The 24698-nt window shown below is 37.9% G+C and overlaps 2 protein-coding genes across 2 annotated transcripts; one reads left to right on the plus strand and one right to left on the minus strand.

Moving 5' to 3' along the window:
• Positions 1-5213: 5213 nt before the first annotated feature.
• On the minus strand, positions 5214-13224 carry pax1b (paired box 1b; the record flags this gene model as incomplete). The annotated part of the gene is made up of 5 exons (XM_079290285.1): positions 5214-6658; positions 7885-8098; positions 9540-9682; positions 11248-11844; positions 13107-13224. The coding sequence occupies 5 exons, from the start codon at positions 13222-13224 to the stop codon at positions 6600-6602; spliced, it is 1131 nt and encodes a 376-aa protein (XP_079146411.1). The 3' UTR covers positions 5214-6599.
• Positions 13225-18272: 5048 nt separating this feature from the next.
• On the plus strand, positions 18273-19637 carry LOC306792916 (homeobox protein Nkx-2.2a-like; the record flags this gene model as incomplete). The annotated part of the gene is made up of 2 exons (XM_079290286.1): positions 18273-18495; positions 19099-19637. The coding sequence occupies 2 exons, from the start codon at positions 18273-18275 to the stop codon at positions 19635-19637; spliced, it is 762 nt and encodes a 253-aa protein (XP_079146412.1).
• Between the last annotated feature and the right edge of the window lie 5061 nt (positions 19638-24698).

The raw sequence follows: 24698 nt of genomic DNA on the forward strand, positions 1-24698 counted from the left end.
GAAGGCTTTAATGATCAGCATTGTGATGCCTTCAGGTACCATCACCTCCACTCTATCGTGAAACCTGAGAGTTTTACTCAGCCGGAAGAACCGCCTCCCCCGTCTTTACCTCCGCCGAAGTATTTTAAAAGCCTTTCAGTGTTAATCCTCAGGTCAAATATGGTGAGAGTTTCTGTTGATGTGTGTGAGCTCAGATCTGAAGGCTTAACTGCACAGGTGAAAGATCAGGTGATCGGCGGAGATCCACAGATCAGGTTCGTTGGTTCATGTTGGACAGCAGAAGTGCATCATGTGAGCTGTCGAACAATCAGACAGGTTGTAAATAAAACAACTTGTTTAACCAAATGTTCTGGATATGGAAACTAATATGAAGACACAGAGAAATGGCATCTTTAAATCCCTAATGGGATGTAGATCTCTTTTAATCAGGACGAATCTCAGTGAGAGAAGATCGTAAACTTTTCAAAAGACTTGCTCAGATATTCACACCTACTAGTGCAGGATGAGGTCTGCTTTTAAAAGTGTTTACAAACAAAGTGGTTATTCATATTATTATTTAAGATTCACCATTTTTTAAGGGAGGTCAAAGTGTGCATTGCATTGCGTCTATTCAGATTATCATCTAATCCGTTTCAGGCGGCAACCTCCAGGTTCTGAAAAGTGAAGTCAAAGCTTCATGTGTTAAAGCGGCATTCTCTCTAATGTCCACCAGGGGGCGACTCCTCTGGTTGTATAGAAGTCTATGAGAAAATGACTACTTTTCACTGGATTTATTCCCTTTTTATGGGACATGAAACATTCACAACAAAGATGAGCTGACAGGAGGAAAAGTGTCGTCTGAGAATAAAGACGTCACATCAGCAGGTTGTGTGGCAACGTGGAAGGCAGACAAATAGATAAGATGGCATTTCTTTTCGGCACCCGTCCAACATGAACCTGTTCGCGCACAGCTTTGTTAGTCTGCCTGTCATCACTCGGCAGTACAAGCTGTCCGTCACAGATGCTATCAGATGGCAAAAGACAGCAGGAGGGTCATGGAGGTGAGATCTGTGGGAACCATCTCTAATCTGACTCTGAGTCAGTTCTGTTTGTGTTTTTGCAAGCTCATTGTCTCTGATGTGCAGAATACGTATGCCACAGAGGAACATCACGCGTCGTTTTTTGGGCGCTCAGACTTTGTGACATTACCTGAATTCTGTGGCTGTTCTCTGGGGACGGTCCCACAACAGAAATACAACAAATATTATCTTTAAGATGATATCTAATGTTAAAACCTCCACTCCAGACAGAAAAACATATTTGCTGACTCGAACTAGAAGTTCGCACAGTGGCCGGTTTAATCCAACAGTCCTGCAGTCAATCCTCCCTTTTAGCTAAATGATCATTTAGGAGTTTGTGTTGCTGTTGAACTGTTTTGCACTATAGCGACAAGTGGTTCTATTATTTTGTCCACCCCCTGTTATAAGTGAAGATAGGTAAATAATAAAAACCCAACAGTTTCAACAAAAGCTAAACATTAAAACCTTCATGAAGTATTTATTGCACTTTTGTATTCGACTGCATTAGGTGTACCGAATGAACCGGTAAATAAATAAATACAAATGGAATATTTGGTATGTGAATGGCATAAAATAGGCAAAGATGGATTATTTTCCCACATAAATAAAAATCATGGATAAAAAGAACATATCACACTTCGGTAAACATTGTTCACATTCGGAAAAGAAAGAAGATTCTCTGTGTGACAAGTTAAGCTTTCATAATTGATTCATGATGTTGCGACACGTTGTTGTTTTACAGTAATTGACACGGTACACTGGCAAAGACTGCAACCGAGCATGAAGATGAAACTACACGGGGTTCAGTCATGAACATAAGTGAGGCGTTAACAACGTGATTAATGTCTTCAGAGATGATGTCAGTGATCAGGAATGATAAATATACACAGCAACCACACAGAAGCACAACCATCACACACACACCCATGAAGATTCTAAAGAAGAACTAAACCGAAAGGTTAAACTGTTCATATTATTACATAAGTTGATCTCCAACACCTGTAAACACAAAAAGGTTTTGTGTGGTTAAAGGTGCAGTACAAGAGCAAAACATACAGTCCAATCCATCGAGTTAAATTTGCAGTACAAATCCAAAACACACTCTAATCCAGCGGTTAAAGTTGCTGTATAAATACAAAACACAAGCTGTAGTCCATCTGTTAAAGTTGCAGTACAAAACATAAACTCTAATCCAGCCAATGAAGGTACGGTACAAGAGCAAAATAGAAACTCTAATCCAGTTTGAATACAAAACGCCATCTCTAATCCAGCTCTTAAAGGTGCGGTAGAAGCGCAAAACACAAGTTGTATTCCAGCTGTTAAAGTTACAGTGGCAGAACAAAACACAAGCTCTAATCCAGCTGTTAAAGGTGTAGTACAACTACCAGACACAATATATAATCCAGCTGTTAAAGGTGTAGTACAACTACTAGACACAATATATAATCCAGCTGTTAAAGGTGTAGTACAACTACCAGACACAAGATCTAATCCAGCTGTTAAAGGTGCAGTACAACTACTAGACACAAGATCTAATCCAGCTGTTAAAGGTGCAGTACAACTACCAGACACAAGCTCTAATCCAGCTGTTAAAGGTGCAGTACAACTACTAGACACAAACTCTAATCCAGCTGTTAAAGGTGCAGTACAACTACTAGACACAAGCTCTAATCCAGCTGTTAAAGGTGCAGTACAACTACTAGACACAAACTCTAATCCAGCTGTTAAAGGTGCAGTACAACTACTAGACACAAGCTCTAATCCATCTGTTAAAGGTGCAGTACAACTACTAGACACAAGCTCTAATCCATCTGTTAAAGGTGCAGTACAACTACTAGACACAAGCTCTAATCCAGCTGTTAAAGGTGGAGTACAATTACTAGACACAAGCTCTAATCCAGCTGTTAAAGGTGCAGTACAACTACTAGACACAAGCTCTAATCCAGCTGTTAAAGGTGCAGTACAACTACCAGACACAAGCTCTAATCCAGCTGTTAAAGGTGGAGTACAATTACTAGACACAAGCTCTAATCCAGCTGTTAAAGGTGTAGTACAATTACTAGACACAATATCCAATCCAGCTGTTAAAGGTGGAGTACAATTACTAGACACAAACTCTAATCCATCTGTTAAAGGTGCAGTACAACTACCAGACACAAGCTCTAATCCAGCTGTTAAAGGTGTAGTACAACTACCAGACACAAGATCTAATCCAGCTGTTAAAGGTGTAGTACAACTACCAGACACAATATATAATCCAGCTGTTAAAGGTGTAGTACAACTACCAGACACAATATATAATCCAGCTGTTAAAGGTATAGTACAACTACCAGACACAATATATAATCCAGCTGTTAAAGGTGTAGTACAACTACCAGACACAATATATAATCCAGCTGTTAAAGGTGCGGTACAACTACCAGACACAATATATAATCCAGCTGTTAAAGGTGCAGTACAACTACCACACAATATATAATCCAGCTGTTAAAGGTGCGGTACAACTACCAGACACAATATATAATCCAGCTGTTAAAGGTGTAGTACAATTACCAGACACAATATCTAATCCAGCTGTTAAAGGTGTAGTACAATTACCAGACACAATATATAATCCAGCTGTTAAAGGTGCAGTACAACTACCACACAATATATAATCCAGCTGTTAAAGGTGCGGTACAACTACCAGACACAATATATAATCCAGCTGTTAAAGGTGTAGTACAATTACCAGACACAATATATAATCCAGCTGTTAAAGGTGTAGTACAACTACCAGACACAATATCTAATCCAGCTGTTGAAGGTGTAGTACAACTACCAGACACAAGATCTAATCCAGCTGTTGAAGGTGTAGTACAACTGCCAGACACAATATCTAATCCAGCTGTTGAAGGTGTAGTACAACTACCAGACACAAGATCTAATCCAGCTGTTAAAGGTGTAGTACAACTACTAGACACAAACTCTAACGTTATTGTTCACCTTCTCTCTCTTTTCCAAAAACATTTGCAGTTTATCTGGTTGTTTGTCTGATCGTGTTTCATCACCAAAACCGAGCATCGCCCCATTCCCTTAGATCTCAGGAATTAACTTGACGAGAACATTTTCATTATAACTAATAGGAGTGATGGGAAAAACTATGAAAATGAGACCCAATGAACTGATCCTTTAATGTCCCAGAAGTGAGTCCAGGTGGACTCACTGAGCAACAGAAAGCAGATCACAGAGAAGAGAATCAGGATTTGACCGGCTTCCTCAATGACTCAAGCGCTTCCTAAAGAGGCCGTTTTAAACAAAGACCTGGTGTTTGCTCTGTCAGTCTCAGCACCAGTCAGATTGCTCAGGTATTAATGGATGTTTACTTTGAGCTGTTTGCTGATGGATCATCTTACACCTTTTGTTTGTTTACCTGCTGGAAGCTTCGTCTTCTCACCTGCAATGAGTCTGAAACTGGACTTTTGAGTTCTTGGTTTTTGCTGAATTTCTGTTTACTTGTTTGTTATCTTAAACTAAAGATTTTAGACAAAAATAAGCATTACATTTCACATTTGTATCACATGTGGAACACCATTTCAAATGTGATAAATTAGACAAAGGAGCATGGGGTAGTTCACATGTGAAATATCACAAAAATACCAACTTCCTAATGTAGTATTAATACATTTACTGCTGGTCGAAAGAGAAATACATTTACAATGCAGTCACATGTGTGTTTTGGGACATTTCGCATATAAGTAATATTATTTATCGTGAACATTCTGTATTTTTGTATGGGATTCTTGTAATTTGCATTTTGACTTTTTAGTTGGGTAAAGCTATGACCAGTTTGTAAGAGTCCATCTAAAAAAGATCAATATCATCTGTAGGATTTGCTTTGTTTGATGATTTAACATGGAGCTATAAGGTTCACATGGCAGGAGAGATTAGCTGCCGTTAGCTTCAATGGAAGGGTCACAAAATACGATTTATTATACGTCAACACTGGCGCCAGAATTAGCGTCGATTTTGGGGGATTCTGCAAAACAATGTATTCATGATTACATTTCACCATTTATCAATCTTTGCTCTGCTTAAACATCTGGAAAACGCAATACCACCGACATACATTTTCTATCGCATGTCTTTATTAAGCACGATTATAGAAAAATATATTTACAGCTTTACCAAAATATTTTACAAGATGATACAATTCCAACGCAATTTAAATGTTTCATGAAAAGAAAAATATGGAAAAAGATTCAAGCAACAAGTTTGACAAATTTGAGAAACATACTTATTTGCTTTCGTGAGATGAGAAGATCGACACCACTCTTCTGTTTGTCTGTTAAATATGAAGCTACAGCCAGTTAGCTTAGCATAAAGACAGGGGAAACAGCCAGTATGTCCAAAGGTAACAAAGTATAGCTACAAACAACTTTAAAGCGTTATGTTTCTAAAACGTTATGTTTCTACCTGCGAAGCTAATATTAGTAGAGTACGTAAGCACATCATTAGCTAGCAGTAAAACGTCTATGCTACGCTAGCTACTGAAGGTATACTGATTGTATTTTAATGATTGTAACAGTGAATAAATAGGAACAGTGTTGTTTTCTTAATTTCACTGTCTTTTGTCTCGAGCTCCAGGTGATGTGGTGGTTCACTTTAACACTGTTAGCTTTAGCTTCTATCTTTATCTTTTTAACCTGTTTTCACTGATGAATCAGTTTGACATCCTTCAAACACACAGTGTAGAACCTTCTGTCTGCTTCTCTTTTTATTTTCCAAAGAATTAGATAATATTTACTCAGGGATTGCAGTTAGTGACAGTGTGGGCTCCATGACAGCTTTACGGAAAAGCAGTGGGGGGCGGGGCTTAGAGAAGGGTCAATTAATTAATCAATTAACGGGAACTAAAAGCAAAGTGTAAAAACAACTATTTTGCTGTTTCAGAGGTGATTATGTGCAAGACTATGAATTGTATCTGAGCAGGGGAGACTCCAGGAAGTAACTGTGTCCGGCCAAAACAAATTGTAAAACAAGATATATTAGTTAATTAGTGAGTGATGGAAGTGAGGGTATAGGCAGATTTTGCTACCTTTGGACAGCTGTTTCGCCCGGTTTCCAGTCTTTATGCTAAGCTAAGCTAAACAGCTGCTAGCTTCATATTCAACAGATAGGCATGAGAGTGATACATCGATCTTCTCACCTAACTTGTCAAGAAATGTAAAATGTATTGCTTTAAAACTGTGAGAGAAATAACGGACAGTTTTTGTTGTTAAAATATAAAAAACAAAGGTGATGTATTTTACATTTCTGGTTGCATTTGGTGTATTTCTTCCTTCACCACATGTCTGTGCTGCTCATCCTGGGAAACAGAAACAAATCACCAAATAAAATCCTGAAAGGAGTCGATCAGGAAGAGTTTTAACAGTCAGGAGAATGTTTCCTAGTTCTTCTTCTGCAGCAGTGACATTTCTCTTTGGCTCTCCTCACAAACAAAACCTGACTTTTAGTCTTTCAGCGTCGCATCAAACGTCTTCTCGTGTTTCCTCAGAGTCGTCACGACGTTGAAGACAATCTGTGGTGTTTGTACAGAGGACTCTGGGGCTTTCGGTCCTCTGCGGAGAAAACGACAGGGAGGAAATAATTCATCATCATTGTCGTGTCTCAGACGTACATTTTTGTTTTGGCTTTAACGAAGGTTTTTAGGTTTTTAACCAAACAAACAGGAGGGAATAGTGCATGGGGACTATTTTCAGCGGCGGATGAATCCACATTTGGTGCTCTAGTGAGTATTTGTTGTGGGATTGAGTCACAATAAACTACAAGTGTGTTCATTGCAAACAGTGATGATCACTGCTGTGTTTGAATAGAGTTCTATGGCTCAGAGGAAGAAGAGATATCAGGCTGTGATACAAACACACAACTGGTTAGTTGATATGTTCACTTTTGATGGAAGATGAGGGTAATTGACAATTACAAAAATATTGAAATAAAAATGTTCACTAGAATTGTTAAGACAATCACCTTTGTATTTGCTTTCATAGGGAATGCATGATCTGTGCTAAAAGGTCATTGTTGTATATTTACTTTTTATTGGTTTTTATTTCCCATGTTGCTGAGAATCAATTTGAATGAATGTGTTAAGTATAAACGGTGTGTATCATAGTGACATCACAGGAGATTAGAAAACGGAAAATGTTGAACTGTGAGCCGTTGAGCTCAGGTGATTGTTCTCTGGTTCTGTGTGTTTATCAGCAGCTGTAATGATTGTTCTGAACATTTCCTGTTTAAACTACGCAGAGTTTGTTTTCAGTCCTTAAGAACTGAAATAAAATATTTTATATTACTGAAGAAAGCTTTAAAAAGACATGTTGAAGGTGTATATGCAGGTGAAGTTTCTACACCTCACTATTCAGCCTGCAGATATGGTTTATAATAATCTGTATTTACTCTTCAGCAATGTGCAAACTAAAGACTTTTTTTTTTCCTAAACCAGTTTCTCCTCTGTGTAATTTGTGACCGTTTTAAACTCGCCCTTGTTTCACACAAACATTAGTGGTTGTTGAGCAGAGAAACGCAGCATTTAGCAGAACATGAATGTGTTTTTATAGCTTAAAACATGAAAGTACTGCAGCTGTTTAGACGACTGTTCTGTGATTCTTCTTCCTTTTCAGTGTATGAAGACTGAAATACATCTGGGAATATATCAACACAGGTCTGGAGGAATAACTGGGATTTTGTGGGACAAAGATATTTCAAAAAACATGATATTGATTTTAAGCTGAATGATCAGGATCTATCAGGTTATCGTCATTGAAACAAGTGTTGAAATCAGTCTCACCGTCTCTTTGTGGAAGTTTAAATGATGTTGCAGGGTTAAAATCTGCAGGATTCTGTGTGACACTGGGAGTGAGACTGGGAGTGAGACTGGAGGACTGGGGCTGCCAGTGGTGTCCAGTGCTCACGTAGTTGGCTGCTGGACCTCCGTACATGCCGTACTGGTGCGGTGGAGAATACGCACAAGCTGAGACGTAACCAGGCAGACTGGAGGAAGACTGAGGGGGGAAAACAATGAAGAAAGAACAATGAATCTATATGTTTAAACCTGTTCACGAAATAGAACTTTACCTTCTTAACTTAAAGTTGAATCTTATTCTAACAGTAATCCTGAAGTTTTAACCCCCCGAATGTCTTTACTTTTCATGAATGTCTTCAAATCTAAAAACGTCCTCACTCTGGAAAATGATCCTGTCGAAAACAAAATTTCCGATATAATTTATAACTCATATTTTCTCGAATCCACAAAAAGTTCATATCTTTTGTGCATTTGATGGCTGTATTTGACAGTGTTAGTGGAGACATGTGGGGACGAGAGGATCACCAAACATGCAGTTAACGGTCCAGCCAGCCGGGAATCAAACCGGTGACTCACTGCTCAGGGCGCCCATGTGTTTCACGCCCTGACCATTCCGCTAACATGTTGCCCAAATGTCCACTTTTTTTTTTTTTTAAGTCCTCACTTCACAAAAATATCTTCAAAACCCAGAGAATTTCATATTTAAAAAAAAAAGTAAATCCTGACTTTCCAAAATTGTCCAAAAATAATCCAACTTTCCAAAAATGTCCCAAAAATTGCCTGACTTTCCAAAAATGTCATATCTTCACTTTCCAAAAATTGTCCAAAATTATCTTCACATTCCAAAAGTGTCCAAACCTTCAAAAACCATCCAAACAATCCTCACTTTCAAAAATATCCAGACTTTCAAAAATTGTCCGCGAATGCACAAAAAAGTCCAAAACTTGCCTTCACTTTCCATACAATTTCAACACGTTCCAAAAATGCCACACAAATGTCTTTTCCAAACGTTATTTTCTACAAATCGTCATCACTTCTGAGGTCCAAAACTCAAATTGGTCCTCACAAACATACAACCAACACAACACGGGTTCTGATCCACTGATTGGTCACCGTTTTAAAATCAGATCTCAGGGTTCATTCAACGTGAAAGTCGACTACAAACTCAGCCTTTATTTTACTCACTGATGTATAGAACAGCATCATCAGTATACTGTCGACTCTCTGTTTAACACTGATCCACAGGCTGTTTGTAGTTCACTCCTATAAACCAGCTGTAAAACAGGAAGTGGGCCTCGATGACAGCAAATCAGAGCTCTGGTTACATTAATGCCTCATGTGAGCCACAACATAAAAACAGATGGAAGAAAAACAGCTCAACAAAATAGAAATACGAATCTTACGTTTGATTTTTTCCTTTTTTTTTTTAAAAGGAAGTATTTTTGTAAAAATTGAGCCATTGTCTGTTTTAATAACTTCATTATCAAATTGAGGTCTAAATTCGACCACATATTTAATTTAATAATCAATTTTATCTCTATTTGTTGATAAATCCCTCTTTAATTGAACCTTTTCTCTCGTGGACGGATTCATTTTACTTGTTTCCTTTACCATCACTTATTAATGTATATGTTATTGACCTGCTGATGGTATTTGATGTCCGGCTCGTGGTTGCTTTTCTCCGCTCCAGTGACTCCAGAGGGAAACGCTCTGCTGCTGCTCAAACTGCTCAAACTGGTCCAGTCCTCCACTTTAGCCGAGTGTCCATCAGGTCCACACAGAGCTGAAGAAGAAAACGTTGACACTGAATTAACAATTATTCATTTGACATTTTGGGCTCATATCTGCAGCTGTTAGTTCGACAAAAGATCCGTCCAGTTCAAACATGTATTCAACATTCAAATATATTTATTTACGGGACAAGTTTCCTGTTTTACTTGAGAAAATTCTGATGAAATAAATAGTAAATAATAGAAATATCCAGATTTCTTTGTACTCAACAAAAGTGGGGTTTTTTCTGCAGACCAGGTAAACACAAACATATTTTAATTCATTCAAACTTTCTTCATATCCTCTCGATCATTGTTTTTGCCCACTTTAATATTTCCCATAAAGATTTAGATGCTAAACTGATTTAAAGACAGAGATTATAAACAAAAACAATTTCAGACTGATGAACATGTCATGATAACAAAAATGTAACAAAACGAATAAAGAGGGATGAAAATATATTAGAAAAACAGTCAAATATATTTGATATTTTATATAGAGCAGACCTGCAAACTTCAAATGTATTCAGTGACATTTTTAGTGTCTGGATGTCATAAAGGCCATAAAACTGTATGTGAGAACCTTTATTATAAGCTCATCATTTGTTGTTCTAACTTTCTTTCATATTTACTTGTTTTAATCAGCAGATTGGACAACTCATATTTATCTGTCTTTATATACAAACATGTGTAAAGTTCTGTAGGTCTGAACAATGTCTGACATTAAGATGAAGATGATATTCTTTCAGGGTTAAAATAAACCAGCGCTGGTACAGTTACACTTCTGTGAGTTTGTATATGAGGAGAATCAGAAATCATGAATATCGTTTGTGGAATAAAACTAAATGAAAGAGTAGAAGCATGAGCAGCTGATTTAATGTCAAACATTATAAACACAAGAATTTATGAAAAACTTCAAAAATAATATGGGCTCAAAAATCCCAATATAATAATAATATGTGATTATAGACGAGGAAGATTCATTTAAAACAGACGTAATTAAAATGACAAGTGCATTAAAACATGAGTTATGATAATAATACTTCAATTATTATTCATATTATTGTATAGCTTTCTATGAATTATGTTATTTCTTGCGGCTTTAACTTTCTTTTCAACCAAATATGATTTTATGATTTGTTTATTTTAATGTTTCTTCTCTTTCTCGATATTTAGTTGGCTAATTCAGTATATTTAAGTTTGAATACTTTTAAACCAACAATAAATAAATAAATATGTCTTTAAAAAAATCTTGTAATTTAAAAACTATATTTTGGTGTAAATCAAACTCTGTTTTTTTTATCTTGAAACTAGAATATTGTCTTGTTTGCTCCTAAATGAGTTGAGTTTTATTATGATCTTTAAAAACGTTCAAAGAAACATTCACAAAACAAACATAACTTTGTTTTAACGACTAAGTGAGATCAGAAATGATCAATCGAAGTTTTAGAATATTTTACTTTATTGAGGCTATTCGTCTTCATTGTAAACATGAATCAAGTTTAATGAGATAATCATAATGTGATACAATAAAGTGAGAAATGTTTTGTAAAAGTGTTTTTAAAGTGTCTCCACCGACCTGTCGGGTCCATGAAGGCTCGGATGCCCAGGATGTTGTGCCAGCCCCGCGGCAGGCCGACGTGTCCGGGGTGCCCGCTGCCGGTCCTGGTCCCGGTGTGGCTCATCACTGCGGGCCCGGTGGTGTAGGAGTACGGGTAGACACCGTGTCCGTACTGGAGCTGAGCCGGGCCCGGTTTGCTGCTCTCGTTCGGCGGAGAAACAGCCCCGAGTTTGTGCCTGAGTATCCGGCTGATGGAGCTCACGGACGGCACGTTGTACTTGTCGCACACCCCGTCCGACAGCAGCCGGTCCCGGATCTCCCAGGCGAAGATGCCCGGGTCGCCCTGCTTGTAGTCCCGGATGCTGTCGACCACGGCCGGGGTGGTGACCCGCGGCTTGCTGCCCCCGATGGCTCCGGGCAGGATGGAGCCGGTGTCGTGGTAGCGCGCCAGGATCTTGGACACGCAGCCGTGAGAGACGCGCAGCTGGCGGCTGATGTCGCAGGGCCGCATGCCGAGCTGCGCGAGCTCCACGATCCGCAGCCGCACCGGGTTGGGCAGCGGTCTTCCGTTAACGAACATCCCGCCGAGCTGGTTCACCTCCCCGTAGCTCTGCTCTGCGCGGCGGATACACGAGACTGAATAACAGCGCCATTATCGATTTATGATCAGTTATTGATTATCATTCATAATCTATAAAAGTGATCTCAGCCTCATCAACACTGCACAAACACAAAGTGTGCGTTCAATGAAAATGAACTTTCATGACATAATACCATGAAACCAGCTGCAGGTCTTGTTTATATGCATTTAAGAGGTATGAACATTTAAACATAATATACAAATATAATAGCATACATGTAGTTTTATTAAAACATATATGTCTTCAGCTTCCGTAATAAATAAAGGAACTAGATGAGGATTAATGAGGTTAAATTAATGATCGAATAAAACAACATGCTCGTGACACAACATGTGTTTTCGTGTCATTATAATAATGATTAAAAAACCATGAATTATCTCGCAACAATAATTACAGGACTTTCAGGTTTATTCACATTGAAGTGATGTAGAAGCTGCATTGAGCATGTTTGTGTTTCTCATCTGATTATATTTAAAGACATTTCTGTTGTGTTTACAAACATCATGTAAATAAAAGCTTTCACAGAACAGAACATGAATATACATGAAATCACATCAGGTTACAAACTTGTGTTTGTTTTTTAAATCATTAATTTGATTTATTTATTAATTCAATCAGGCATTTAAGAGTCTTGGAGATGAAATGTAATTGTTTCATGATGAATTTAAATGTATCGTCAAACAACAGACGTCCTGTGAAAGCTGAGAGTTCATGTGTCTCTAATTATTTAAAGTGAATATCTGGTGATTTAAACTGAATGCAACATCTTATTTTGCTGACTTTTACTTGAAAGAACAACTTAGATTTAATCTAAATTCACACAGTTTCCCCCAGATTTAGGAGATTATACTTCAATTCCATTAAACGACATATTTTCTATATTATCAGTGACATTTGACTAAATCTAGTTTACTTGTAACAGAAGAATAAACGCCAAACAACCAACTTTTGTCTTTTCTCGTGAGGCTGATATTTTTTTAAAGCACCTTAAAACATGAATGAATATAAAATGAAAGAAGTTGTAGTTTTGAAATCCCTGCTGCTAATCTTAAACTTTACGATTAATAGTTTAGGGGACTTTAAGGACCCTATAGTCTAACAATAAAACACACATTTACAAATGTACAAGCACCACTAAAGACACTTATCCATGAGAAAAGATCCCAAAGATAGATTACATTCCATTCTATAGTGTCTCTCTGTTTGGTGTAAAAGTTCAGTTTTTTGTCGTCTCACCCATCAGCTGTCGTCCACAGCGTCTCACTGCTCCACCGTCCAACGACTGCAGCCTGAAGTGATCTGAATCCTCTCCTCCTCCTCCTCCTCCTCGTCCACCACGTGGACGTGGTGTCATCGTTTCCTGTCTGCAGAGGATCATTTGGCGTCAGCACCCAGAAGAACGAGGGCTCCTGAAGGCCTCTTTGGTCCACACGTCTGTCTCATTTGACTCTGTAATGCTGCTTTCTTTCTGGAGAACACAACCAAAGTTTAAATCTGTGATTCTCTCACTGAGGTTCTTCCTGCTTTAGGGGTTCAGGGAATAATGAAGCAGCTCAACTAATATGGAAAAGTTAACAAATATAAGAACTACTCACCCTGTGTGAGCTGTAACACCAGCTGTTGAGAGATACGTTAACAAGCAGCCGAGAAGTTGAGACATAAATGGTTGAAATTGTAACTAAAAGTCGAGAGACTGTCGACAACTGAAGCTATTTTTGGTTTTGATGTCAACGTTTGATATCTGACAAAAAGTTACTCTTCATTTTTTTGCGGGTTTCTTACAAAAGTCCAGCAACACGTGTCAATGTTTGCTCGTGACATGAATAGTCTTTTCAAAATAAACTTCTGTCCTCACAGGAAACAACTCAGAAGTGGTGTTACCTAAGTACGTGGCAAATAAATGAACATGGGACACAAAAGACCGTTTTGTTTATTTGTTTATTAGTCACTTCTTAGGTGTGTAAAGGTCGAACCCTACGTTGCAAGTTTAATTTGAAAAGACACGAAACATGTTACAAGAATAACTTGACAGGTCGTCCCTGTATATATATATATATATATATATATATATATATATATATATATATATATATATATACATACATATATATATACATATATACATACATATATATATATATACATATATACATATATATATATATATATATACATATATATATATATATATACATATATATATATATATATATATACATATATATATATATATATATATACATATATATATATATATATATATACATACATATATATATATATATATACATACATACATATATATATATATATACATACATACATACATACATATATATATATATATATATATATATATATATATATATATATATATATATATATATATACATTTATATATATATATATATATACATATATATACACATATATATATACATATATATAGTGATAACAGACATTTTACTTCAATGAAAATCTTCAAGATTGCCACTTAAATGTAATTAGTTACATCCTGTAAAACAATATAACAGTAGAAATGAAAGAATCCAGTTGTTTCTGGCGTTAGTTTAAGAACATGAAGATGAGTACAGTATGAAAAACTACAATAATACGCCATAAAATACTCCCACACTGACAGCATCATTTTTAATACAATGGCGCCTCCTTCTGGACATTTCTCTTCAGTGCAGTCAGAGAGCATCAGCTGTCATTTAAACACACTTTTAAATGTGGTGGAAAATGTTTTTACTACAAAACAAGAAACATATTTTTAAAGGTCTGTAAATTACAAATATGTTCCAAAAGGGGGACAATATGGTGTAAATCATATTTAATTTTATTAAAAAGGCATCTACAGCAAAGAAACATAAATGAAGAATAAATGAATGATGGATCAATATCATCTTGGGAATAATATCCCCAAGATATCACCTACTGTGATTATGATTAATAATAACATTTGAGAACTTAAAACTAATATTGGAAACTAACAAAGAAAAATAAAGAAGACTAGAGTACATAGCACATTTGATTTCTGGTCACATTTAGTTTTTTTGTACATTTTATTGTATTTATTTCTCAAAGTTGCTTTATAAGTTTCCTTTAAAGATGTTCAAGTTAAGATAGAAAAAAAATCAAGCTAGGCTATATTGATCTATTTATCTGATTTATTTAGATTTGTATTGAATATCTGGAGCTGCAGTTCCTCTGTGTGACAGCAGGGGGCAGTCTGAGCTCAGGGTGGCGCAGAGGGCCAATAGCATTAACAGCTGCTCTCATTCATGTCCAATTTTTAAACGATACGTATAATGATGACGTTTATATTCTGTTTGTCATGTTCTTCACATGTTCATCTGATTTCCTCACCTTTCAGTTCGACCTGACAGAACGTACTGAGCATGCGCAGAAGATGCTGTTCACCTGTTCTCTTCATTCTGCTGCTGACTGAGGAGAAGAATCTTCAGACCTCAGAAGACACTTTAGGGGGAAATAAGCCGAGAAAACTTGTAATTATTAAAGGATTTAAATACTTTTTGAAGATGATGAAGAAGCATTTGTGCTGTTTGAGATCTACAAACATAATAAACATCACTTAATTATTATTACGATATTTCAACTGTACATTGGAGCCATAAATAAAGCATCTATTTTGTTATCTTTTTTTCTATTCATTTTTCGATTAATTTCATTCATTTCTTTATTTTCAGTTTTTGTATTAGATTAGATTTCCTATTTTTTAAATTGTTGTGTTATTTACATTTGTATAATTTGTTTCTTATTTTCATTTGTCATATTTATTTTATCTAATTTTTTATTATTGTTTCACATAATTTGCTTTTATTTTGTTTACTTATCTTTATTATTCAGTTTATTTATTCTTTAAGTCTAAAACTGAACCTGCAGGTCCTTTAACAATAGTTGTATTGTCTTGTTAGTTTTGATTTGACGTTTTTTTACTTATTTGTTTTATAATATTTAAATTCCAATTTTACTTCATAATAATTTATTTATTTACTTATTTTAACAGGTTTATATAATTTTCATTTTAATCATATTTTATTCAAAACATTTGGACTTTTTTATGTGAACAGCAGTTCGATTTTGTACAAATTAATCAAGAAGTAATTTTTAAGTTTGATCTTAATATTATTAGAAAATAAATCAACTCTGGGAAGTTGTTGACTGCTGAAATGGGAACTGGTGTGTGTGTGTGTGTGTGTGTGTGTGTGTGTGTGTGTGTGTGTGTGTGTGTGTGTGTGTGTGTGTGTGTGTGTGTGGTCATGAACATAGAAAACAGTCTATTGAAGGCAGCAGTCTGAATACCATGACAACTCCCAGCAGCCTCACATGTATTCAGTGTGTGTGTGTGTGTGTGTGTGTGTGTGTGTGTGTGTGTGTGTCAGGCCATTATAAAGTGTTCAGGGGGAATAAATGGGATAAATGTGGAGGCTGTGCGGCCTTTGTGGCCGTCGGCTCGACGTGTGTTTGTTTGCAGACTTCGACCACCCAGCAGGATCCAACACACACACACACACACACACACACGGACACACACATGCACTGAACTCATTGTCACACACATCACACACACACACACAGCAAAGGAAAAACCAAAATCTTCACCAAACATACAAACTGTAAGAATTGTCGTAGAAACCACAACAATCCTGAAGGAGTTGTGAGGAAATGTTTTGCTGCATTTCCTGCACTTCTGATATTTCCTGTCATATTTAGGATTGAAGACTTTTTTAAACTCTGCATGTGTTTATCAGAGCAGTTATAGTTTAGGGACAATACCACAGAAGAAGTCACAAGAAGACTGATCAGCGCACAAAAAAGAAAAATGCTTTAATTTCTTGACAGCACATTTAAATAAGGTTCCTAAAGAGACTGAACGTCGTGTCTCTGTATCTGAGCTCAGCTGATGTGTGATGTGTAAACATGTAAACATGAGAGTCTGCAGCTTCTATTATTGATGCATCTGTGTCTTCAACAAAAGAAGAACAACATCAGCGCTTTGAATCTGTTGGAAGATGCATTTTATTCTCAAAGCATCGTGTTTGTGCTCAGCTAAACAGGTCCTGGACACATTGCAACCCTTCTGTCTCCTCAATATGAACTGTGTTTACAATGTTAATGTTTTCTTTTGAAATAAGTTTTGGCTTAAACTGATATACTTCTTATATCTGTGCCAACATTCACAACTCCAGGAAAATGTAATTAATTTGATTATTTAAACCTGTCAAAAGGCCTCTTTATTATACTGATTCAGCACCAATAAGAAACAAGAGCAGACGTCATAAAGTCATGAAGAGGAGCAGAAATCATTTCTCCTCTGGGAGAATAAAGATCTGAGTCCATCAGCTGGTGAGTAAACACTGTGACTCTCGAGTTAATCCTCACAACAAACACTGACACTCTGATAATCATCTTAAATGTTCTGTATGCACAGAAGCTCATACCGTTTTATTCTATTCTGTTCAAAGGCTGCAGAAGACACTGAGTGCATTTATAATATGATATATTATATACAACAAAATCAGATATCTCTCTCTATATATATATATATATATATATATATATATATATATCGATATATATCGATATATATATATATATATATATATATATCGATAAAAGTAAATTAAAGTAAACTAAAGTAATGGAATTGAATTGGGGAACTCATATGTTCTTATTTGTCGTCAATGGTTCATTGAACTTGACCTCATGTTATCTTGAGCTATTTAACTTTTTATTTTACATTTAAAATAATCAATTTTTTCACCTTTTTCTTTGTGTTTTCAACACAAAATTGTGTTAAAAAATATATAAATATTTTCTAGTTTTGTAAATTGAAATAGATTTTTAATCACAATGCGTATGTTTTACATTGCATAATGGATCTCCTCACATATATATATAGTGACAAAACAACACTATTATTGTCTTTATTCCACTTCCTGTCTTTAATGTCTGAAAGCTCTGAGACTAAACATGTCAACAGGAAGCGGATCAGAGACTCTAATAAATGTAAATGAGTCGCTTCTTTCTCTCTGAACCCTCCATCATTAAACATTCTCCTCCTCCCTGAAGCTCCAGCATCTCTTCGCGTGCTGCTGCCCCCCCCCCCCCCCCCCCCCCCCCCCCCTCGACCACTTGACCCGCCTCCGTCCTTTTTAACGGCCGGTGAAAGGGACGGAGGACACAGTCTCTAAATGTCTTCCCTCATGTTTTTTTCATGCCGTTAAATCCTCTCCGGTCGCCCCCGCGCAGCTCCGGGCTCCCGCTCCGTTTCACGGCATTGATGGACCCAAACCCTCCGCTGACTGCTCCTCTTTAACGGGCAGCAGAGGCTGAATCACCGCTGGAACTTTTCTCTCCTTCCCCCCCGCGCACGTCATGTCGACAAAAACGGGCTTCTCCGTGCGCGACATCATGGATCTGCCGGACCCGAACGGGAGGTGCGGCTCCGGGACCGAGGAGGACGAGGAGGCCTCCGCGGAGGCGTCATCTGGGGCGGGAAACGCGCAGAAGTTGGGATTTAGCGGCCGGAGTTTGTGCGGCAGAGGCGGAGGAAGCTACGGCCGGTGGAGCCGCGGATCCGGTAACATGCACTTCTCATGTGAGGACTATTTAAAAAGAAATATGAATATTTAGCATATTCATATCGAAGTTATATATTTATATCTCATTTCTGACTCTAAACTCCTGATTCTGACACTTCTGCTCGTGCGTAATTACCAAATCAATTGGCTAATTAATTGTATTTATCTGCTTATAAATTGACGTATACTTCAAATATATAATTTACTAAATGCAAATTCATGTTTACTATTAATATATCACAAATTAGATCATCATTTAATCCTCTTTTCTGTGACTGTATGTCGGATTGTTTTCATTTAATCACCAATTACGTCACTGCCTCGTTATTAATATGAACTGCTAAAGTGTCAAAGCTGTTGCCGATGATGAGAGCTGTCACTTCATTCAGACCCATGAATGTTGAACTTTATGAAAGTATTTTTGTGAATGAAGGTTTCCAGCTTTGTGACATTTCCGTTCGAAGGAAACGAAATAAAAATGTGAGCTGAGTGATTATAAACAAACATGGAAACCTTCATTGATTTAGAGGAATGATTTCAGTGTGTTTGTGGTGAAAGTTATTTCGGTGTTCCAGTCTGTTTCAGAGTAATCAGATTACTTGTCCTATCTCCCCCTGCAGTACACGGTATTTCCCTAGAGTCCCGTACCGGGACCAAATCCCCGGAGCTCTCCACGAACGAGTCCCCGGACGCGGAGCGGGATGCGGCGGGCGGCGCGGCGCAGAAGAGCCGTGGCAGGAAGCGGCGCGTGCTCTTCTCCAAGGCGCAGACCTTCGAGCTGGAGCGCCGCTTCCGGCAGCAGCGCTACCTGTCCGCCCCGGAGCGGGAGCACCTGGCCGGGCTGATCCGCCTCACTCCGAACCAGGTGAAGATCTGGTTCCAGAACCACCGCTACAAGATGAAGCGGGCCGAGCACAGCAGCTTCGAGACGCTGCAGCTGCTGCCGGCGGTGCGTCGGGTCGCCATCCCGCTGCTGGTGCGGGACGGGAAGCCCTGCGACCGGATCACAGCGCAGGACCTGGAGGTGACGCGCAGGTCCGGCCTGAGCCTGCCTCTGTGCGCCTACTCCCCGCTGCTGTACGGCGCAGACTACCCCGGGCTGCCGCAGCAGCATCCAGGGGTGCGGCAGCTGGCGCACATGTACCACTGGAGCTGGTGAAGCAAACACTTTGACTGAGGGACACAATGCGTAAAAGCCTGAAGAAGTTCCACTTTATAAGCTCGTGTTCGGCTTAAAAATGAATGTTTAAAATTTAAAACAGCCCCTTAAATGATAAGTGCCACTTTTAGAAGAGTAAGATAATGACGTCTTCTTTAATGGAGTTTGGTTTATGCCAGAAAAAAATAGTATTTTCCAGAAAAGATGTCAGTTTTCAAACATTCCAGAATAAAACGTGAGAATAATTGAATTTTAAAGTGAAGAAACATTTTTTTTTAACTTAAGTCACTTTTTAATTTAGTTTTCAGTCTTTTCTTAAATTAAAATAACCCGTTTTTATGGTATATGTACTCGAGTCACAGCGAGTTCCCCTTTCTGGTGCATATATATTGGAAGATTTATTGATTTCTATTCTTATCCTCATCAGATAACGAACTAATACTTCACTCATTGTTAATTTATGGATGAAAAAGTCCACCGGATCATAAAACAGGTCAAACCAAACGTGGTCGTGTTTATTTGGGACTTTGTGAGTTCTGTTTTTGTTGTATGGTGTTTTCTTCTGCAAACGTGTCACTTTTATCGCGAGAAAATGTTTCCGTGTGTTTTATAAATCTATTTATAATGTGTTGTTTTGTAATAAACTGGATATTTATGATGGTGAATAAAAGTTGGAGCAGCTGTGAGTCTGTTTATATTTCAGTCTGTGTTGAACCTGATCAGGTGATTCATAATAATATTATAATCTAATAAAACGATATGTACAATATATATATTATTTAAATCATGCATATGCCAAAACACAATACAAAGTTGAATTATTATTCTATTCTGAAAGACGTAATGAGTCACGATGTATAAATATTTAGAATACATTTGAGATAAAATTTCATGTTCCTATAATATTTATATATTATTCCTGCACAAATGTGCATCCTTATTCACTATATGTTTCTATGTTGAGCGCTTACAGTATGTCACATTATAATATTTATTTGGACAGATAAATAACATGTCTGACAAAGACATAATGTCGAGATTACATACAAAGTCTTTGCACAGACGCGATGAGACTGGCGCGCCGCGTTTTTGCGTTGGACGCCGCAAAATCGAGTTGAAATTTTTCAACTTCAGCGACATAATCACGTGACGCTGTGGCGCGATAGCCTATCAGCGTTGAGTTGCTCCCCCTGTCATCACTGGCTTCCTGCCGTTGTTGAATCAGGAAATAAATCCTGTAGCCGTCTGTGTTCACCCAGAGCTCTACGATACCTCATATCAACAGAGACCGGACCAAACTATGTGTATACATGTGTGTGTGTAAACCATACGGTACAAACAATGAATAGACGCTGCCGTATTTACGTCTACGTGACGTTATTGAGTGCTGGTGGAGCTGCTACGATGTTAGCATAGCCTAGCACCGATCCATCAGAGCTCCATTGAGAAGACCAGTAACCTACAAATCGGCATCATTACGTAGTTATTTCGGAGTCCCTTTTTGTCGGTTTATTGCCGTTGAATCACAGCCAAATCAGTTTATGTTGTGTTCCTACAGCTGTAGTAAACAGTGACCGGTGGCTTGCTAGACAGTGAATACAGCTCGATACAATCGACGGAGCTCCTCTGAACAATATTATGAACCAGACATGACGGCGTTTGGCATTCCGACGTTTGAGGGACTTCCACAACACGTACAAAGCAGCAATTGTCCTTATTCCTTTCACGGTTGACAGCGGAAAGAAATGGCGGCCAGGTGAACGGCTTCCAGTCGATAAACCACGCCCCCTCTCCGGCGCTACGAGATTTTGCGGCATTTGGTGTGAACACGACCGGCGGCGCGTTGGACGCGATTTTGCAGTGCGTCAAAAAATCAACGCGACCGGTGTGAACGCAGCATTACTCAAGAAGATCAATCCGACAGCTGGAGGCGGTTAGCTTAGCTTAGCATAATGACTGGAAACGAGGGGAAACAGTTAGCCTGGCTTTAGTAACTCCAAAGCTCATGATCAAGAAATAGTCCGGCACATAAACCCCAAAGACAACTTCAAATGTTAAGCTTTTGTAGAGATTTAACAAACAATATATAAAGGTTAGACAAAGAACCACAGCGGCGTTTGACTTCTCACACATAAGGAAGCAACACGTTCATGTTGCTCTTTGTATTTACTGTCGCCTCATTCTGGTGTTTGACTTTGACTCCTCAATGAAGAAATGCAAAAGAGGAGAGAGACAACTTCAGAGCGTCTGTCTCCACAGCCGACATCTGCTGAAAGTTTGAGAGTTATTTAATTCTTCTTTTACGTAACAGTCACGGTTCCTGGTTCTAGTTGGAATCCAGGTTTAGTTCCTGGTTCTTGGTTGGAATCCAGGTTTAGTTCCTGGTTCCTCCAGTTGGAATCCAGGTTTAGTTCCTGGTTCTAGTTAGAATCCAGGTTTAGGTCCTGGTTGGATTCCAGGTTTAGGTCCTGGTTCTCGTTGGAATCCAGGTTTAGGTCCTGGTTGGATTCCAGGTTTAGTTCCTGGTTCTAGTTGGAATCCAGGTTTAGTTCCTGGTTCTAGTTGGATTCCAGGTTTAGGTCCTGGTTCCTCAAGTTGGAATCCAGGTTTAGGTCCTGGTTCTAGTTGGAATCCAGCTTTAGTTTCTGGTTCCAGCTGGAATCCAGGTTTAGTTCCTGGTTCTTCCGGTTGACATGCAGGTTTAGTTCCTGGTTCCTCCAGTTGGAATCCAGGTTTAGGGTCCTGGTTCTAGTTGGAATCCAGGTTTAGGGTCCTGGTTCTAGTTGGAATCCAGGTTTAGTTCCTGGTTCTAGTTGGAATCCAGGTTTAGGTCCTGGTTCTAGTTGGAATCCAGGTTTAGTTCCTGGTTCTAGTTGGAATCCAGGTTTAGTTCCTGGTTCTCGATAGATTCCAGGTTTAGTTCCGGGTTCCTCAGTTAAAAAGCAGCTTGAGGTTCTGGTGTGTCCCTGTGAGACAAACACTTGAGTTCTCCAGGGTCTAGTTGGTGGATTTGGGCAGAACCAGGTTGTTTCCTGCTGTTGGTGCAAAGTTAAACAAACTAAATTCACATTTATTGTCTCAGCTTGAGATTGACGTCAGTGGATAAACATATTTCTAACGATTCCTTTAAAGTTGCTCATTACCTGACGATTTCACCTTAATCTCCATGAAGTTATGAAAAGTTTACGTTTATTAACTCCTCGTTTTAATATTAGTTACTTAGTTATTTGTGTTTTTCAAACAAAATAAATATGAAAACAGCAAAATGTCACTGAAACTCACTTCTGAGAAGTGGAAATGGTATTTCACAATAAGAGCATCAGATGTGTTGCAGGTCTCTTAAGTTGGTGCTTTTATAGTCTTCAGACTGAATGTTTTCGTTTTTCTATTTCAAACATCTGACCGGATTAAAACATCTTCACAGCAGCAGACGACTTCATTCACCCAAAGAAAAGCAGCTATTTACTGTGTTGTGACAAAGGAAAGAAAGACCCCCCTCTGTGTGTGTGTGTGTGTGTGTGTGTGTGTGTGTGTGTGTGTGTGTGTGTGTGTGTGTGTGTGTGTGTGTGTGTGTGTGTGTGTGTGTGTGTGTGTGTGTGTGTGTGTGTGTGCGTGTGTGTGTGTGTCGGGGGGTTCAAAGGCCGGCTCATCTCAGAGGGATGATGTCACAAGAGAGGGGGGGGGGGGGGTGTCAAAGCTTTGAGACAATTATAATGTGTCACCTGCTGCAATAAAAGAGGAGAAGAAGAAGAGAAGCAGGAAGACATCAGGATGATTTTATATCAGGTGCGATTCTATATCAGGTGCGATTCTATATCAGATGTGATTTTATATCAGGTGTGATTTTATATCAGGTGTGATTTTATATCAGGATGATTCTATATCAGGATGATTTTATATCAGGTGCGATTCTATATCAGGTGCGATTTTATATCAGGTGTGATTTTATATCAGGTGTGATTTTATATCAGGATGATTTTATATCAGGTGCGATTCTATATCAGGTGCGATTCTATATCAGGTGTGATTTTATATCAGGTGTGATTTTATATCAGGTGTGATTTTATATCAGGATGATTCTATATCAGGTGCGATTCTATATCAGGTGCGATTCTATATCAGGTGTGATTTTATATCAGGTGTGATTTTATATCAGGTGTGATTTTATATCAGGTGTGATTCTATATCAGGTGTGATTCTATATCAGGTGTGATTCTATATCAGATGTGATTCTATATCAGATGTGATTCAATATCAGGTGTGATTTTATATCAGGTGTGATTTTATATCAGGTGTGATTTTATATCAGGTGCGATTCTATATCAGATGTGATTTTATATCAGGTGTGATTCTATATCAGGTGCGATTCTATATCAGGTGCGATTCTATATCAGGTGTGATTTTATATCAGGTGTGATTTTATATCAGGTGTGATTTTATATCAGATGTGATTCTATATCAGGTGTGATTCTATATCAGGTGTGATTTTATATCAGGTGTGATTCTATATCAGGTGTGATTCTATATCAGGTGTGATTCTATATCAGATGTGATTCTATATCAGATGTGATTCAATATCAGGTGTGATTCTATATCAGATGTGATTCTATATCAGATGTGATTCTATGTGATTCAATATCAGGTGTGATTCTACATCAGATGTGATTCTACATCAGATGTGATTCTACATCAGATGTGATTCTACATCAGGTGTGATTTAATATCAGGTGTGATTTAATATCAGGTGTGATTTAATATCAGGTGTGATTTAATATCAGGTGTGATTTGCAGTAAGTTGGTTGAATCCTTTAATAAACAACATTGGTTCTTTAATAAAACATGTTTTTCTGCATATTTTAAACTATTTCTTTGTCATTTTCGCTCCTCTCTTATTTTATCTAATCCGTTTGATTCGTGTTATATACATCATTAGTGTATTATATAGTTATATATTTCATTAAGCTCATTTCTAGTCTCATTTTATATACTTATATGAAAGTAAACAAACATTATTTTGATGATCTATATCTCATTGACATGTCTCATACTTTAGTTTATCTT

Source organism: Melanostigma gelatinosum (genome assembly GCF_949748355.1).
Source record: "Melanostigma gelatinosum genome assembly, chromosome: 19".
Lineage (NCBI taxonomy): Eukaryota > Metazoa > Chordata > Actinopteri > Perciformes > Zoarcidae > Melanostigma > Melanostigma gelatinosum.